An 18,843-nucleotide genomic window follows, 5' to 3' on the forward strand; every position below is an offset into this window, starting at 1 on the left:
TCTGCAACGCAGCTCCCTGGCACATACTGGAGATACCTGTTGGTCTAGTTGTCCCTCAGGGACCCTTAGTATTGAAAGCAAATTAATTCCCCAACTTACATCTCTCCACGGGGCTCGTTTGCACAATGGTGAAGGAAGGGGGCGTGGCCTAAGGTGACATGTGTGCAAACACTCCCTGTAGGGCATTTTAAGTTGGAGAATTAATTCCTCCTCAATCCTGAGAGTCTCTGGGGGCCAACTAGCCCACCAGGAACCACCTGTATGCGCCAGAGACCTGCGTTGCAGAGAGGTGTTCAGAGGCTATGCCCGTTTTTACAACACTCTGCAACGCAGCTCTTTGGTGCTTATTGGAGGTATCTGGTGGACTAGTTGGCCCCAGGGACCCTCAGAAATGAAGAGGAATGAATTCCTCAACTGAAAACGCGCCACAGGGCGTGTTTGCACACATGTCACCTCAGGCCCCACCCCCTCCCTTCACCACTGTGCAAACGTGGCACGTTTTAAGTTGGGGGATTAACTCCCTTAGAATCCACAGGCACTACCCAGACTGGCCACAGCTCCTCGTGCAGCAGGAAGTCCTTAATGAGCTGCAGGTGCACCTCGTGCTTTCCAGCGGGGGCGTCACGGCACTAGACATGTCCAGGCATGGGGGTCCTGCTTCAAGGAGGGACCTGAGCCACCCTTGGTTGGAGGTCACCAGAGCCTCTCTGTCACCGTCCTGTGGGATCAGGGTACACTGATGGGTCAGGATCCTCTATCAGCTGGATGCGCCCTTCTGTCCACCTTCCTATTGGGGGTGGGGCTTTTTCACCTGGATGACCTCCCGGGGGCTCAACTTCAGGAAAATGGGTGCCTTCTATAAGTTGGGATGGAGTGGGGGGCTTCATAGTACCTGGATGAGCGCCCCTGGGGGAGGGGCTCAGTTTGTTATTGATGTGTGGCCCCTTATTCGTGCAGCAGTCCCAGCCTGGGCTGAGGGATTATCTTGAGACCCCGCCATTGGCTACAGCTGTGAGTGGGAGTGAGGCACAATGGTAATGCTTTGAGCTAAGAAACAGGTAACATGACGTGGCACGTCCCTTTCAACCCAGGTAGTGCTCCATTGTTAAAGTGTTCACCTTTGAGGCCAACTTAGATAAAAACAAATGTAAAAAGTTTGTTTTCCTGCAGTATGTGCCTCGTTTTACCAGTGACAAAAATAATTTGCATTAACTGAGATAACGCAGCACATTTTATTTTGAGCGTCACTCGTCACCCACGGGTCAGGCTGGAAGTTTCCCTCTTGATGCGTAAAGCCTTCACCAAGGCTTGTAGTTAGCAGGTCTCCTTGCGTGATTTTTGAGCTAATACGCCTGGTTAAAAACAGGCCTGTAGTGCCTTGATGCAACGCAGTGATTGTGAAAGCACTAGGCCTGGCGCATATCTAAGCATAGGTGCGGGGTTTACCAGCAGGTGTGTGCCTAGATTTCCAGTATAAACCGAGAACCTGTAGCCGCCCTACGGGTAAGACCTGCCAGCGTGGAACTGGGGAACCAAGTTCAACCACTGTGTCCCCAAAGCATCATGTGATTCTGGGCAAATCCCTTCATTTCCTAATGACACAAAAACAGAAACAGATGGACCTGACCTTGTGTAAAGTGTCCTGGGGTTTATGCTAAGCTCTCTTATAAATAAACACAGGCACTCTCCTTGCAGTACTCTAATAATTCAGTCAGTACCCAAATTTACATGCTGTGACCCAGGCCTTAACACATGCACTGCTACAAACCCCTGTCCACTACCCATGCAGTCCTCTATCCACCTATACACTTCTCTTTCACACCTTCAATTACCCAGGTAGTACCTATACACTCCAGCAAACACCCTGTCACTCCCCATGCACTCCTCTTGTCAGCCATCCAGCACCATGTACTAATCCAAACTCAGCAACAAAACCCAAAAACGTATAGATTCCTCCAGGCACGCTCCTTGCAGTACTCTAATAATTCAGTCATTACCCAAGAACTCATGCAGTGACCCAGGCCTTAACACATGCACTGCTACAAACCACTGCCCACTATGCATGCAATCCTCTAACCACCTACACACTTGTCTTTCACACCTTCAATTACTCAGGCAGAACCTATACACCCTAGGAAACACCCTGTCACTCCCCATGCACTCCTCCAGTCAGCCATCCAGCACCATGGACTAATCCAAACACTGCGCCAAAACCCAAACACTTATAAGTTCGCCCAGGCACTCTCCTTGCGGTACTCTAATCATTCTGTCAGCACCCAAGTACTCATGCAGTGACCCAGGCCTTAACACATGCACTGCTACAAACTCCTTTCCACTGCGCATGCAGTCCTCTAACCACCTACAGACTTGTCTTTCACACCTTCAATTCCCCAGGCGGTACCTATACACTCCAGCAAACACACTGTCACTTCCCATGCACTCCTCCAGTCATCCACTCAGCGCCATGGACTAATCCAATTACTACGCCAATACCCAAACACTTATAAATTCACCCAGGCACTCTCCTCACAGTGCTCTAATAATTCATTCAGTATTCAAGTACTCATGAAGTGACCCAGGCCTTAACACATGCATTGTTACAAACCCGTGCCCACTATGCATGCACTCCTCTAAGCACCTACACACTTGTCTTTCACACCTTTAATTACCCAGGCAGTAACTATGCACTCCAGCAATCACCCTGTCACTCGCCATGCACTCCTCCAGTCGCCATCCAGCACCATGTACTAATTCAAACACTGCGCTAAAACCCAAACACTTATACATTCACCCAGGCACTCTCCTTACAGTACTCTAATCATTCATTCAGTACCCAAGTACTCATGCAGTGACCCAGGCTTTAACACATGCACTGCTTCAAACGCCTATCCACTATGCATGAAGTCCTCTAACCACCTACACACCTGTCTTACACACCTTCAATTCCCCTGTCAGTATATATACACTTCCAGCAAACACCCTGTCGCACCTCTTGCACTCCTCTAGTGACCCATTCAGCACCATGTACTAATCCATTCAAAGAGTGCAACAGTAGGGAAAGCGTTGGATAGCGGGAGGGTTAAAATTACTATTCCCACTCCAGTGAGTGCAACAGTAGGGAAAGCGTTGGATAGCGTAGGGTTACAAATTACTATTCCCACTCCAGTGAATGCAACAGTAGGGAAAACGCAGGATAGTGTAGGGGTAAAAATTACTATTCCCACTCCAAAGAGTGTAACAGTAGGGAAAGCGTTTGATAGCAGGAGGGTAAAAATTACTATTCCCACTCCAGTGAGTGCAACAGTAGGGGAAGAGTTGGCTAGCGGGAGGGTAAAAAATACTATTCCCACTCCTGAGAGTGCAAAAGTAGGGAAAGTAATGATTTATTTTAAAAATAAGATTACATAAATTATCAATACCAATAAAAAGTTAATTAAAAATAATTACCAATTAATAACAATTAATTACCATTAAAAAAATTAATTCGCAATTAATAAAAATTAATTACCAATTAATACAAATTAATTACCAATGAATAATTAATTATCAATTATCAATACACATAAATAAAAAAAATAATTTTTACTTTATTACAATTAATTTACTTCCCACCCAATTCCCCTATAAACCCGCAACCCACTCCCAATAATAAAAAATACAATTAACATTATTATCAATTAATCAATTAATAAAAATCATTTTGCAATTAATAAAAAATAATTAGCAATTCATACAAATTATTTACCCATTAATACAAATGAATTACCAATTAATAATTAATTATCAATTAATTATCAATACACATAAATAAAAAAAATACTTATTTACTTTATTACAACTACATTACTTCCCACCCAATTCCCCTACAAACCCACAACCCGCTTCTAATAATAAAAAATACAATTAACATAATTATCAATTAATCAATTAATATAAATTAATTTCCAATTAATAAAAATTCATTACCAATTAATAATTAATTATCAATCAATTAATTATCAAAACATATAAATATAATTAATATTTAATTATCCATAATTACATTACTTCCCACCCTATTCTCCTATAAGCCCACAACCCGCTAAGGAATTAAATTACGCAAAAATTAAATTACATAACATTCATTAGTTTAAATAAATTAAACATACATTACAAAAATACTACATAATTTTAACACATATACTACCATACATTACACTAAAAAAAAAAAGATATTATAGATATCTATATTTTTAAATTCGATATTATGGTAATCTATATTTTAAAATTCGATATTATGGAATTCTATATTTTTAAATTCTATATTATGGAAATCGATATTTCGTACCCCAATTTCGATATTCTGACCTATCTATATTTTGATAATTCGATAATCTGTCCACTCTATATTTTAACTTCGATATTCTGGGCAGTTGATATTTCGGAATCGATATTTAGGGTGTTCACCATTTTATCTTACTGCTAACTCTGTACATATTGTACTTTGCAGCCTGTCTTATGATTGTAGCAGTTCATATCTCTTGCATGAGAAATAAGACTGATCAATAACCCCTTTTTATTGAAACGCCCGTCTCTCTAGTTCTGTGCAACTCTGTTGTTATGTTATGTTATTTAAGATTTCTATAGCGCACGGCTACTCCATTGGAGTGTCCCAGCGCTTTTTATTGGCAGCTTGTAAACATAAAAACATAACACAGAAAGATAAAAGAAAACAACAAAACAAAGGAAGGAAACAGGCTAGGAGGCAAAGAGCCAAGTTTTAAGGCCCTTCCTAAAGGCCAGCAAGTTAGACATGCTACGGACAGACAATGGCAAGGCATTCCAAAGCTGCGATGCCTTCAGCTTGAAGGAGCGACCCCCTACGCGGGCCCTCTTTACTCGAGGGACCACCGCAAGGAAGAGAGATTCGGATCGCAAAGATCGAACCGGGCAATAAAAAGTAAGCCTCCTTTGCAGATATTTCGCGCCCGAGGCGTAGAGTGCCTTGTGAGCCAGCGTCAACGCCTTAAAGACTATCCGCTTCCGGATAGGCACCCAATGAAGCGACTGCAGAAGGCCAGACACTCTGGCTCGCCTATGAAGGCCGAAGATAGCTCGAGCAGCCGAATTCTGCACCACCTGAAGGCGTTGTAGCAGATACTCCAGAAGGCCCAGATATAGGACATTAGAATCGTCCAATCTGGAGCCAATTAAGGCCTGCACAGTAATCCTCCTATGCTCTTCTGATAGCAAAGGAAGAAACTTCCGGAGCATCTTCAGGAGGCCAAAACATGTGCCTGTAAGACCGAGGATCTGAGATCTCAACGTCAGACCATTATCGATCTTGATTCCCAAATTTTTTGCCTGCTGGGAGGAATGCGCAGGTGGAAACATATTAGTCGGCCACCATTCCTGCCAATCAGGATCAGAGGTACAACCAAAAAAAAGCACCTCCGACTTATCCGAGTTGCATTTAAGGCTGTTCCGCTGGAACCATTTAAAAACAGCCCCAAGTCACTCCCGGATACTCTCTCCGTCAAACTCCTCTCCTTTCCCAGACGTCAAGAGGAGCTGAGTATCATCGGCATAGGATACGATCTGGGCCCCCAAGGACTCCGCCAGAGCGGCCAATGGAGTCATAAAGATGTTAAAAAGAGTCGGACTCAACACAGAGCCCTGTGGGACTCCGACTCCCAGAGGCGGCATCACGGTAGAGCTTGGGGAAACCCAGACCGTTTGTCGACGGCCCGCTAAAAAAGATCTAAACCAGCTGAACACCGTCCCCCTCAGACCGATCTCATGAAGTCTGACGAGGAGACCCTTGTGGGGGACGGTGTCAAAGGCCGCCGACAAATCAAGCATGACAAGCATAGCTTTACCTCCTGAATCCAGTGCCTCCTTAATGGCTTCAGAAACCTCCAAAAGCGCAGTCTCGGTGCTTAAATTGGGGCGGAAGCCAGATTGAGTAGGATGAAGCAGGCCGTTGGTTTCCAAAAAACCAGAGAGCACGGTATGCCCGTGCTTCTCCACAATTTTGGGCAACGCAGGAAGAAGAGAGATTGGCCTATAATTGGCCAACTCCTCGGGATCTAAACCAGGCTTCTTGAGGAGGGGGATCACTATCGCCTGCTTCCACACCTGCAGGACCACCCCCTCACACAGAGAGGGATTCAAGAGTGGATTTGCCAAAGGATTTACAACCGCCGCCATTCTTGCCAAAAATTTGGCAGGACATGGGTCAAGAGGCGACCCAGATTTAAGATTGGCCATTAATGCCAATGACGATGCAGCTGAAATAGGCGGAAAATCGGTCAAAATGGACTCCACGGGAGCCGATGGAACTGGCCCATCCACAGAGCTGAGATACGCTTCCACCATCCTTGAGGGAAAGGAGTCCTGAAGCAACTTAATCTTAGCTGTAAAGAAGTTGGCAAGAGCAGAAACCCACGACTCAGTGGGCGCGGCCTGGGTTACATTAGACCGTGGAGTTGTGAACTCCCTCACAATGGTGAAAATCTCCCTGCAGGAATTGGAGGCGGCCTCTATTCTCCTAGCAAAATAGCCCTTTTTCTCCAAGAGGATGTCACGATGGTATGATTTAATCGTGGTCCTATACAGCAGCCTGGCCGCTGGGTCATAATGTGAGCGCCACGCCCTTTCAGCCACCTTGCACTGTCGGCGAGAGGCTGACAGTGCTTCCGTAAACCAAGGAGCAGAAACCCGCTTTGATGATGCTCGGGGTGTCCTCACAGGGGCGAAATCATCTAGCCTGTCCATCAACCACGCCTGCAGAGACTCAAGGTCCCGTTCCAGATCGCCCGAAAAGGGGCAAGGATGATTAAGAGAAGCCTGAGCTAGCATCTCTGGGGTCACCTGATGGAATGCCCTCACTCCTAGTCCCTGCTGTCTAAAGGCGGTACTAGAGGGTTTCTCCAAGCCTGGCACATAAAATTTGGCGAATCTATGATCAGACCAAAGCACCGGTAGAAGTTATAGCCCCTCTATGGGGAGCGTCGAAAAAACGTGATCCAGGGTATGGCCCCTATCGTGTGTTGGACCGGAGAGGTAAGGGAAAAGGCCTAGAGGGGCTGTAATATCAATCAATCTAAACACCTCAGGGTCCTCTCCCACATCCATGTGAAAGTTAAAATCTCCAGCCAACACACAATGCTCCGCTCTTAAGGCCAACATCGAGATAGCTGACTGCAGCTCCTCGAAGAAGGAACCGGCCGGTCCAGGAGGTCTATAAACCAACAGCCCTTTAAGAGCTTGGTGGGCGGTCAGTACGATAGAGAAGGCGAGGGATTCCGAGCCTGTGATAGCATCCATAGGAATAATGGAACAGGCGGCAAGTTTATTCACTACGAGTGCCACACCTCCACCCCTCCCCTCCAGCCTATCTTGCCTGAAAATATTATAATCGGGAGGAATTGGAGTGGCGATATCAGGATTGGACAAATCCCCAAGCCATGTCTCTGTCAACATCAGACAAAGAGGTTTTTCTGTAACAATGAGATCAAAGATCTCCTGAGCATGTCTGGGCACAGATCTAGTATTTAAAAGCATGCAGATATGCTTCACATTGCCCAGTCCCGTATTCAGTTGGATAGTCGGGACAGTACCTGGTGTCCAGCCACAGACCGGGCAGTGCCTCTTACCCCTAGCACGACCAGGAAAGACTGTATGGCAAGCGCCCGATACCTTATGCAAGGAGCGCAGCTCCTGTGACGAATAACGTACCATCCTAATGGCACCACTCCTAATCCTACAGAGGTAGCCCCAGCCGCCGCTCCAATGCCTCCGAGATGCTGACGGGCACAGACCGGCAGGACTCTAGCAAGACTCAGGCACAGCGAGGGCGCACCCGCTGCGCGATCCCGCTGCGCGCAGAGGACTGGTTTAAGTAGGGCCACCAGGTGAGGTGAGAACCGCCCCCCTAGGTCACTCAATATGGCGCTGGCAAAGCGTCACTGCCCCTCCCAAGAAGGCGTCCAAACAAAGATCGAGGCTAAGCTCTAAACCCTCAGAACCGGACCCGCTAAGCAGCGGTGAGCGAACCAATTATATGCAGGTAAGGGGACAGCTACCCCACTCAAAACAGGGCAAATAGAAAGGAAATTAAAACAAATGAAAAACGGGTACTTAAAAACAAGCGCGCTTCAAACACAGCGCTAAATGCAGTTCCAAGCTGCCAGGCAGGACGAATGAAAACTCTGTAGAAACAAAGCATGCCCGATTGACTGAGTGAAACTGTTATCTATTGTTTCCACGGTTCTGAGATTGTTCTGACTCTAAGGGAAACAAAGTTGTAATGTATTGTTTATGCGGTTGACAGAAACTAATCCCTTCTTGTATATTCGAGAAGTTTCTAGTGACCTCTGAGTTAGCTGGCACACACAAGTAATTAAGTTTAATGTACTCGATAGAGACATACTGACCTCTGTCTTATGTCAAATCTATAGTGTATATTATTCCAATGCGCAGAGCCTATCAGGAATATAGGAAATACACTACATGGCGCCCAATGGTTATGTAAGGCACTAATTTAAAGCTACATACTGGAGTACCTCAGTCGTGCTTTTCTCAGAGACCCATAAGACGTCTGGAGTGGGTAGGAATAATATCCGCCATAGCTGAGTAGGACAAATATCCTATATATTAGCTGTTTGGTTTGTTCAACGTTGAAGGATATAGTGTTACAAAATATTGTACACCTTATCTTTGTTCCCTTGAAACTTACTCTGAAACTTTCATTAAACAATGACCGAAAACGGCACAAACACTGTGACCGGTGGGGCTGTAGACGACCAAGTCGCAGCAGCTTTTAATCGTACAGGTTCTTAAGAAACCAATGAAGATACTATATTCATCCATCCAAATTTAAGGAGAGTCATCACGCTAAAACTTATAAAACATGGCCTAACACCAAGAGGTGGTAGAGCAGTTTTTGTGATAGAAGCACATGAATCTCACCAGACAGAGTTAGTCTATTCATGGATAGTATTCCCAGAATCAAATCCAGTAACACACTTGCTTCACTTCTACAAAGAAGATGATCCACCTGAGGAATATATTCCTTTTGAGGATATTGATTATTCCACTCACATACCAGGAGCATGAGCTCTGGTTTAAAGGTGCCCTAAAACATTACAATCACATTACCAGGCTCAGTCCACTAGGTAGACCAGGAGCAACATGGCCAATTTTAGCCGGCTACACACCTGACCCTGACATTGAATCAATGTCGGACGAGGAATTACTTAATAACATAAAAAAGCTAATAGAAATATACAGTTAAACCACAACTGTCTTTCCTAAAAACACTCCTACCTCTTCTAAAAAGAAGTGGGAAAATAGCAAACAGCATTCCAAAGAGAAGCGTTCTCAATCCCGCGGTAGATCTCCTCAAAAGGAGCACTCTTAAAGGAGGTACAACCTCAGGAATAGGGATAATTTGAGAAAACTTGACAGATATTAAGATACTGATACACGTTCCTCTCGTACCTTTCAGATATCATCAGACATCCAAAAGAAGAGGACGGTCAGAGAACAAAGAAGAACGCGTGAAGTCCAAAGACGATCAACACGTTCAGAAAAACAAACAAACACCTCCATTCTCCAAGTAGAAAGTAGCAGGTCTGAAGATCAGACATGCCGAGGATTCTGAGAATACAACTCAAGAATGGAGAATGGACTCAGACAATGTTGGACAGTGCAGCAGAAGTTACAGTAGCTTGCCAGAACCTGAAGGGGCTTCTGGAGACAGTGGACATGAATGAGGACATTCAAGTTGAAACTGCAGATACCACGGTTAGTTCACCGCATAGGTTATATGAAATAAAACTCCACATGGAGGGAGACATACCAAGAAAAGTGAAAGCACTCTTTTGGGAGCATCTTTCAAGGGGTTATGGTATACTTCTAGCAGAACGGGATTGGCCAGCAGAATTTGTCAGAGAGTGCTCACATGGCAAAGATATCATTATGCCAGGCTTCTCCAACGATGTTCCAATCCATTTAAAATATACTTATGCCAGGAAATGGGCAGTGGCCCAAGTCGCAGCACTATACAAGAATCATTTAGGATGGGATGAGGGCTCACTTAACCTCAAAATCCAGTTAAAAAATCAACCAACTGTACAAAGGCAGTACCCAGTTAAGCAAGAAGCTAAAAAACAAGTCAGTGAGATCTTAGATCAACTTGAATACCAGGGGGTGATTGAAAAATGCACCTGATCGATGAACAGTCCTTTGTTTCCTGTTTCCAAACCAGACAATACATGTCTAGTTTTGGATTACAGACACCTAAACTCATGTTGTAAAACATTTGCAGTGCAAAATGCACACAGTACAGCATTAATGAATAACATTGTGCGTAAAAAGTACAAAACCACATTAGACATTTCAAATGTTTTCTTTTGTCAAAATATTGCATCTGAAAGTAGATATTTGACCGCTTTCTCAATAATGGGGACCCAGCATCAATTTTTTCGACTGCCACAGGGGTTCCAAAATAGCCCGGGGTTATTATCAGCAAGGGTAACAGAGTTACTACAAATTTATGATGATGGGGCATTGTTATATGTCGATGATATCTATCTGACAGACGATGACCTGGACAGACACTTGAACACGGTGAACACCATTATATTGGGCTTCTCCTCTGACGGTTACAAATTCAACTTTAAAAAGGCCAGAATTGCCCATCTCAAAGTCCTTTTCCTAGGATATGAACTTTCAAGTGAAGGCAAAAGCCTGGCAGCCAACTTTTTAGAAAAGTGTGCGCTGCTCCAACCTCCAAAAATGCTGAAAAACTTACAGTCAATTCTAGGTTTCCTGAATTTTGGAAGAACATACATTCTAAACTACGCAGAGAGGTTTAAACCTCTCTACAAATTAATCAAACCTGATTTCAAAACCACAACTTGGACACAAGAACGCACATAAATTCTGCGTTCACTTCAAACAGACATGTTAGCAACTAAACACATTCGAAAACACGCATAAACGTACGCAACTTAGTGATCCGAATCATTCCGGGTCAATGTGGATTCACCTACTTAACTTTTAACGAAGGTGAAAAAGTATCAATTGCATACAAATCACACTTGTACACACAAGCAGAAATGAAATTCACTTCTACAGAAAAGATCCTGACAGAAGTTCAAACCGCTGTAGAAAAAGAAAGATCCCTAGCACGGGGCAAACGCATTATGGCCATGACTCCTGTACCAGCCTTAGAGGCAGTTACTAAAGCTAGAATTCTGAATGCAAAAGCTTTACATCCGAGATGGATGCAATGGGTTCATTCTCTTGCTGCAACTGATGTTGAATCTGTTATCAATCCTTATCTGAAAACACAAGCATTCCTGCAATATGAACACAAATGTCCTCTGCCTATTGAAATTCTCCCTCTTGATCAGTATGAATTTATAATATATACTGATGGATCTGCTCAACCCACTACGGGGAGTAAACAAGCTTACAGTGCAGCATGCGTGATCGTTAAAGGTTGTATGCGCGATGGCAAATTCAGAAAAATGGTGACAAAAACGCAATCTCTAGGAGATTGTACAGCTCAGCGAGCTGAACTACAAGCATTTATGATGGCACTTGAAAACACGGATCGCAAATTCCCCACACTCATAGTGTGTGATTCTTTTTACTGTGCTCAATCTTACAATGAATATTTACAGAATTGGCTTCAAGGATGCAAAAGGTGGCACAATCAAGCATAAAATGCTTTGGGAACAAGTAGTTCAGTTAAAAGGACTACAAAACACTCAGGTGATACACACGCTGAGTCATCAACGTGATGGTGTTCACGTTGAAGGGAATTCATTGGCTGATGAAGCCGCTAAAGGGGCTGTGCAAACGGCTTCCGTAGCTGCAATCACTCGTTCAAAAATGAAAATAGCCAGTGAAATAATGCTGGCTGTCAATGCTTCAAGCAAAGGCAGCGGTGCAGCTTTACCTAAAAAATTTCCACTCAAATACTCATTTATAATGAATGCGAACAATGTTCCGTTTGCTCGAATCCCTGGAGTGGGGGATAGGGTAATACCAAACATGGAATGAAGAGCAGCTTTGATTTACGAAGCATATCTGGGAGAGGGTCTGACACATCAGGGGATCTCTAAAACAATTTTAGAACTAAAAGAGATGTACTGGTGGCCAGGAATGAATACACTGATTCATATCTTCATCAATAACTGCATAGACTGCAATAGAGATCGCAGTACTGAACGTCACCAGATACCTGACTACAACATAGCCAGCCCAGTTCAGACACCATTATTAGACAGCATTAGACTATCTATGTGCAGGCGTCCTCTTGGATAAATACAGTCCCTCAAACACTAAATCTAGGTTCCTTTGGATGTGGCCTCAGCGCTCGGCTGACGCTCGAACTGTTATAAAAGATTTGCGAGTCTTTATCTGCACATATGCAATTGGCACACTGCATTCTGAACAGGGTCCTGCGTTTAGCTCTCAAGCTTACAAAGAAGCCATGGCCAGTTTGGGCGTAGCTTTGCGGTATTCTTCTCCATTTTATCCGGAAGGAAATTCTGTTGTGGAAAGAAAAAAACGGGACATAAAGCAGTTTATAACAGCTAGGGTATTAGGTTCGGGTGATGGGTGGGTCAAACACCTTTATGGGGTCCAATGCGCCCTTAATGACTTGCCAAGAAGTTCTTTAGGGGGTGTCACTCCATATGAAGTTCTATTTGGAACTAGGATGTTGGGACCGGACCTTGATATGCAAGGCACAGTGATGGAAAATAAGAAATTTGATATCAAAGATTGTTTGGCTGTTTTACAGGACTTAAATGAACAAAGAACGAAACAAAGCAATGTGCTCCTGAAGCCAACCATCCCTGCGGAAAAAACGGGCATCCCAGCAAGGCCTGTCTGGATCCAAAAACTTGGTGATCTAGTCAGAGAAAAGATCGCGGACAAGAAGGAATTTGGGCCTTCTTACAGACAACCAGTACCTGTCCTAGCAATCCATGGATCAAGAACAGTACTACTGCCGCCCCTTGCTGGTAAAAAAGAGAAAATATTTGTGTCCATCGACCTGATCAAACCACACTATATGGCCAATACTAAGCAGTAGGCCAAGTGGACTCCGCCAATGTCGTAGACGCACTCCTATAGCTACAAACCAAGAGGTTCAAACTGAGAGACTCATCACCTTTGAAGATTCTGCAGTGAGAAATAAAGGACTAAGAAACAAATCTATGGAACTTGTCCCTCTTGAAACCCAAATAACAGTTCATCCTGATACACATGTCTACAACAAAGTAACAAGTGATCAACTGGTTCTAGCGAATTGAACAAATGCTGATGCAATTCCAACCATTGACAGAACTTCCTCTGGCTATTTCATGAACTTTGATACATTTTCTGAGGATCCCAGCGAACCTGAAACAACGCCAGCACAAAGAACTTTCAAAGAACAAGCAACAGACTTTTTTCATCTCCTGAAAAAGACTTATCTGGTTTCACCATGGATTGAACTACGGATTGTTTTGGGAATATTCTTCTTAGTACTTTGGTTAACTCTGGTATTAACTCTGGGTATGCTGATAAATGGAAGATATATTCAAATGGACACAGCAAGTAAAAGAGTGAACTTACTTCTCCAGCCACACAAATCATCCCATCGTGAAGCAAGAGACTTGTCAGCAGTGAACATCACAGCCGTTCCTATACATGATGGTATAGTTTGGGACCAAACTGAATATGACATTTTTGGCCCGTCTGAACTTTTGAAGATTCTACATTTATTTAAGATTTCATTATTACCTCTAGTACCTCTTCTGATGATTGGGACTTCGAGACTGTTAATAAAATGATATCTGATCTAGAGATGTCTACTGTATTCACAAATCATGAATATTTAAAGTGTTCATCAGACCATGAACAAATGTATTGTTATAACCACTATGGTCATCATTTCTTGCATAAATCTGCAAAACCTAGAAATGTATTTATGTATAACCAATGGGAACATTGTCCTACACCTCAGGGGTAGTTCGAAAACTTTTACAATTAAATTTCCATATTTTTCAAGCTATAATTTGTCTAATCCAGAAACGTTTTACTTTAAATATGTGAACAAGACAGGAACGAAAAATATGTTACCTAATGTGAAACAGATTTATTCTGCAGCCTTTATTGCCCAACTGTCTAGACAAGGTTTTGACTTTTGGAAAGACAACATTGAGACAAAAACTGTCTGGGGTACAAAAGATTGGCAAGTACAAGGGGTAGAAGCTTTATTTAGAGCCTGTATCATCCCTGAGCAAATTATGTTTTTGAATGACACTGTCCAGCAAACGTCTTGCCTTGGATTAGCCAGGATCAAAGACATGAACACACCAACCATACCTATACCTGCAAGTTATAGCACTACACAGGGGGAGGTCGACATACATAATATTTTGCATAACAACAGATCAGATCCAGAATGGAAAAAAAGGTTGCTCTGGCCCACAGACACGAATAACTGTCAAGATCGATTCCTGAACAAAACACAGGGTTTCACTATCAATAGGCCAGTCCCACGCTATGTTCAAAGACAACATCCAGGGGTAGTAACAACATTCAGTGTAGGGAAACTTTGCCGTGATTGGCTACAGAGAGCTACACTGAAGGATATAAAACAACACTTAACTTTGCTTCAAGAAGGCGCAGACCTTAGGGAATTCTTGCTAAGACCAGGAAAACTGCATCAAAAACGTTTCATATATGCCAGTATCTACACTGCTTATAATCAAGCATGGAAGGTTACCCAAACAGAGACTGCAGAACGAATACGAGAAATTGATCGTATTAATTTAGAGAAAACTCTCTCTGTTGTAGACAATGGGTTAACGACTTCTGTCGTCCAGAATAAATTCATTGGGCAGCATTGTGTCTTCTGTCATAGACATCATGGAACAAGACTTGGTCATGTTGCAACATGGTCAGTCTCAGCTATGTTCTATCATGCTATTGTTCTGGACGCTACAAAACTTGTGTGCAGGCTATGTGCCTTGGCGTTTAATCAATACTACGTCACTGTTTTCAGAATTCAATCTCACTGATAAACAGATCAGACTACACTATGCTGAGCATTGAAAAACTGGAAAAATTACCATTCATGGTGGCAGAAAAAACAGCTACTGAGTGGATCATTATTGGTAAAATTACTCTGACTGTTGCACCTTTCCATTTTCAATATTGCCTAAAACATATACCAGTTGGCAAATATGTAAGGTTGGGTAAAGGATACATCAAGACATCCTGGGATTTACCTTACACACATAGATGTTGGAGTGGGGCACGTGAAGTGTTTCTTAGCGGAGAAAACTGTGAACACACACTAAGCGGTTCTCTCCTTTGTCAGGGTATTAACTTGCACGGGGCCTGTGATGGGTCCATTACAAACTTATCCTGTCACCTACAAGGTTCACCGGCTGCAGCGATTAATCCAATTGTTAGCCAACTTTCTAATGGGAGTTACATTTTGTTGAATGATCACAGCTGCTGTGGTATGTTGCCAGGTATTCCATATCTAGTTACGGATATATCCAGGGTCACTTGCTGTATGCAAGTCTTGTTTCCACAAATAGATACAGTCAGGGAGTCGCCTTTATGGCCTTCACTGAGAATCTCTTCTATATGAATTAATACTCTAAGCAGAATGAAAGCCATTCTTTTACAGAAAGCCGTGCCACTGACCTCGGCCAAAGAAACCTATGATCTCCAAGTCGCAAGGACTTCTGCCGAGAAACATACCCTTTTGTATACAAACTGCCCTGTACATTTCTCAGAAATGTTAGGTCGTATATTAAACATGTCTGATACGAGCGGTATTATACATGTATTTAAGTACGTGTGTGCAGGACTGTTAGCACCTTTTCAAACAGTCCTCGGAATTTTTCCAATCTTTGTGCACTCTGTGTTTGGCGGACTGCTGCTCCTTTTAGCACTCATTATAGGGATCCTATTTTTGCTCCTACTGCTACGATTTGGCAAGCCAACTCACCATTGACACCCAACTCACCATGGAGAGAGCTCTTTTGGAGATGAAGTGTCATGAGCCCATCGTCCAAATTTTGGGTTTACCTCGTCTGCAAGAATTAAACACCACATGGTTTCTGTCATTCAGACCAATCTGGCAAGATTGCATCTTACCTGTTCTACGCTGCCTGCTCTGCGGTGAAGAATGCATGCTAGACATCTGTCTAACACTCCCATCAGTCATGCCTATGGATATTGATACTCTGCTGGACCCGGTAACGGCCCATGCTCTGTGCTGTCCCCAGCGGCTACCAATTCTGATGACGGCATTCATTGAGATCTCACGGACGCAAATTGCTACTGCTGAGGTACGAGAGGAAACGACAGGCACGCAGGTAACATCCGATTTGAACATTGCTGATGCGTCCATTGCTGAATGCGATAGTTCAAATCTATGTGCAGTTAATTTTCTAAACGAGGTATTCCAACTTTCACCTACAACGGTAGACGACTTTTTGTCTACAGGATTAGAACATTTCATGTTTTCTCTAGATCCACACACTGATTTTGATTCAGGCACACAGTGTTCCAATGAGACTCTGAATTTGGCCTTCATTCTTTTCAGACAAGGGACTAACATTGGAACTTTTTTCCCTTTGATTAATTTTTTTTTCCAAATTTGTATTTTTTCATTTTTTGGCACAGTAATCTGCTTATATGAAATGGTTTTGGCCCTTTTTCTTTTGTATTAATGAGCCATTACATCATATGTATATATTTATGGTTCATTCTTGTTGGCGTTTTCAACGCACGCATATACTTAGATTGAAACACTGCTTTTAATATGTACAGCACCTTATGCATAGCAATGGGTTTGTAATTAATTTTTAGGACATATGTTTTTAGATATGTTTTAGCATGTTTTCGATTATCATGCGATATTCTATTTTAGACATGTTTAGTATGTTTAATATTTAGTAATGTCGTTCAAACAAAACTGGAGTGGGTGTTGTGTGTAGATTTAGATTCCGTATATAGGTTTCCCGATTTATGCCCTTATATAGGTACAATTCATATTGCCCTTATTTAGGCATAGAAAATCCAGCCCTTATTCAGGCATTGTCCATGCTACCCAAATACAGGCATGGTCTCCTACATCCGTCCATCCACGTCAAAACGAGTTCTTGGAAAACCAGACTCTTAAGCCTTTAGGAATTTCCCTTGCTGGGATATTGATTTCTCCAAGAACTCATTTATTATGCATGAACATCTATTCCTTAGGGGTTCATTCATGACGTTCCGATGCCCGACTTTTACGTCAATACAGGCATTCCTAAACACCTTCAAGGTATAAATATACCTGCACTTGCCCTGGCAAACCACGGGTACGGTCCAGCTCGACTGCCTACATGCGGTTCGCCACGGCAAGTTCGGAAGGCGATCGAGTTCCAGCCTGATGCACTGACCAGACGCTATCATCCTCCTCGCAGAGAATCCAGCTCCAGTGTTTCTGACTCCCCTTGCAGGGTGTTAGACATCGAGTCCCGGAAAGAGATTTCAACCTCACACATTCTAAGGCATGGAGCAGACTAGAACTTAGAGAAACTTTTGGCAACTCTTGGCGAAACTAAAACTATAGCTATAGCTAGCTATACTTTAGAAAACAGCACCTACTTCTTACCTCATAGTACACTTAGGTTAGGTACACTGGGGTAGAACTTTTTAGAAGCATCAGATGAGTATTCACATTTTAGCCTGTGCAATTTATGTATGTATTTTAATTAATAAATGTCATTGACTCTGCAGCCACGAGGACCAGGAGGTGTCGATGATGACCAGGAGCTGGATTCGAGCTGTCCCACAAAGGATGTTGAGTACTGCGGTGTCGGTGTCTGGATTGGACCCAACAAGCCTTGCCAACAGCAACCCATGCAGGAAGAGAAAAGATGCTTCGGTGCGGACCAGCAATGTCCTGGGGACTCCTCAAGCAATGGAGAGTCAGTCCACTTCTGGAGTAACCAGGTAAGCCCAATTAGAGTTAGAGTTGCCTTCAGAGGGACCTACCAGTCGACGGACTAGAGATCGCAAAGGGACCTCGAGAGAAAACACAAAGGGCCAAGTCACGGAACACTCATGGAGTGTGGGCGGGCAATCTTCAGTGAAAATGCTGCTTGGGTCAGGGCTACAAGTAACCCAAATCTCAGCTGCAGGAGTCGTTGGAAAGCTGATGCTTCTGCAAAGTGACTGCAGTGTCAAGGGGTTCAGGTTGAACGGTCGCCACAAGGGATATGGGCCTCAGGCTTGCTGTGGGCACTGATCAACCTCTAAGACCATGTAAACCCACCTCCTGTGTTGCAAAATTCTTCAGAGTCCGGCGGGAGCTTCGGAGATGCAAACCGGCCAGATGCGTCTTTTGGTGCCTGCCTTGCAGGGGAGTAATTCCTTTACTCCAAGGGAGATTTTTCAGTCATCTAGTTCAATGTATATCGTCGAAGTTCCAGGATTCAGTATCAGAGTTTGTTCCAGGTGTAATCCAAAGTCCTGTAGCCAGGGGTTCCTATCTTATACCCAAGGAATGGGGTGGAAAAACTTTAGGGACCCATCTATGGGAGGGCCAGGAAAGAGGGGTTGCTACAACCATTTCCTTTGTCCAGTTTCGTGCCAGAGCAGGGGCTGATAGCCCCTGCAACCGGTTTGAGCTGGACTATGTACAGGGACACCAAATGTGCCCCCAGTGCAGACTTCAAAGCACTCTTGTAGTGCACCCACCCAGCACCAATACACTAAAGCCTGTCTGGAAGAGGGTGACACCTCCCTGTGACAGGAAACTTATTGTCCAGGCCTCCCCTGCCA

The 18,843-nt window shown here is 43.7% G+C and overlaps 2 protein-coding genes across 8 annotated transcripts in view; one reads left to right on the forward strand and one right to left on the reverse strand.

The window, feature by feature from the left end:
* The window catches only part of LOC146863756 (uncharacterized), a 458,228-nt gene that overhangs the window by 325,383 nt on the left and 114,002 nt on the right, over positions 1–18,843 (forward strand). Inside the window, exon 9 of the mRNA XM_085627918.1 lies at positions 17,797–18,012. Coding sequence (XP_085484044.1) covers positions 17,797–18,012 — 216 coding nt within the window. The remainder of the gene's footprint in view (positions 1–17,796; positions 18,013–18,843) is intronic.
* Positions 1–18,843, reverse strand: part of LOC146863757 (uncharacterized) — a 240,416-nt gene that overhangs the window by 217,976 nt on the left and 3,597 nt on the right. The gene's annotated exons all lie outside the window — the stretch shown is intronic.

The sequence above is a fragment of the Triturus cristatus genome, chromosome 2_1, assembly GCF_964204655.1.
Source record: "Triturus cristatus chromosome 2_1, aTriCri1.1, whole genome shotgun sequence".
NCBI lineage: Eukaryota > Metazoa > Chordata > Amphibia > Caudata > Salamandridae > Triturus > Triturus cristatus.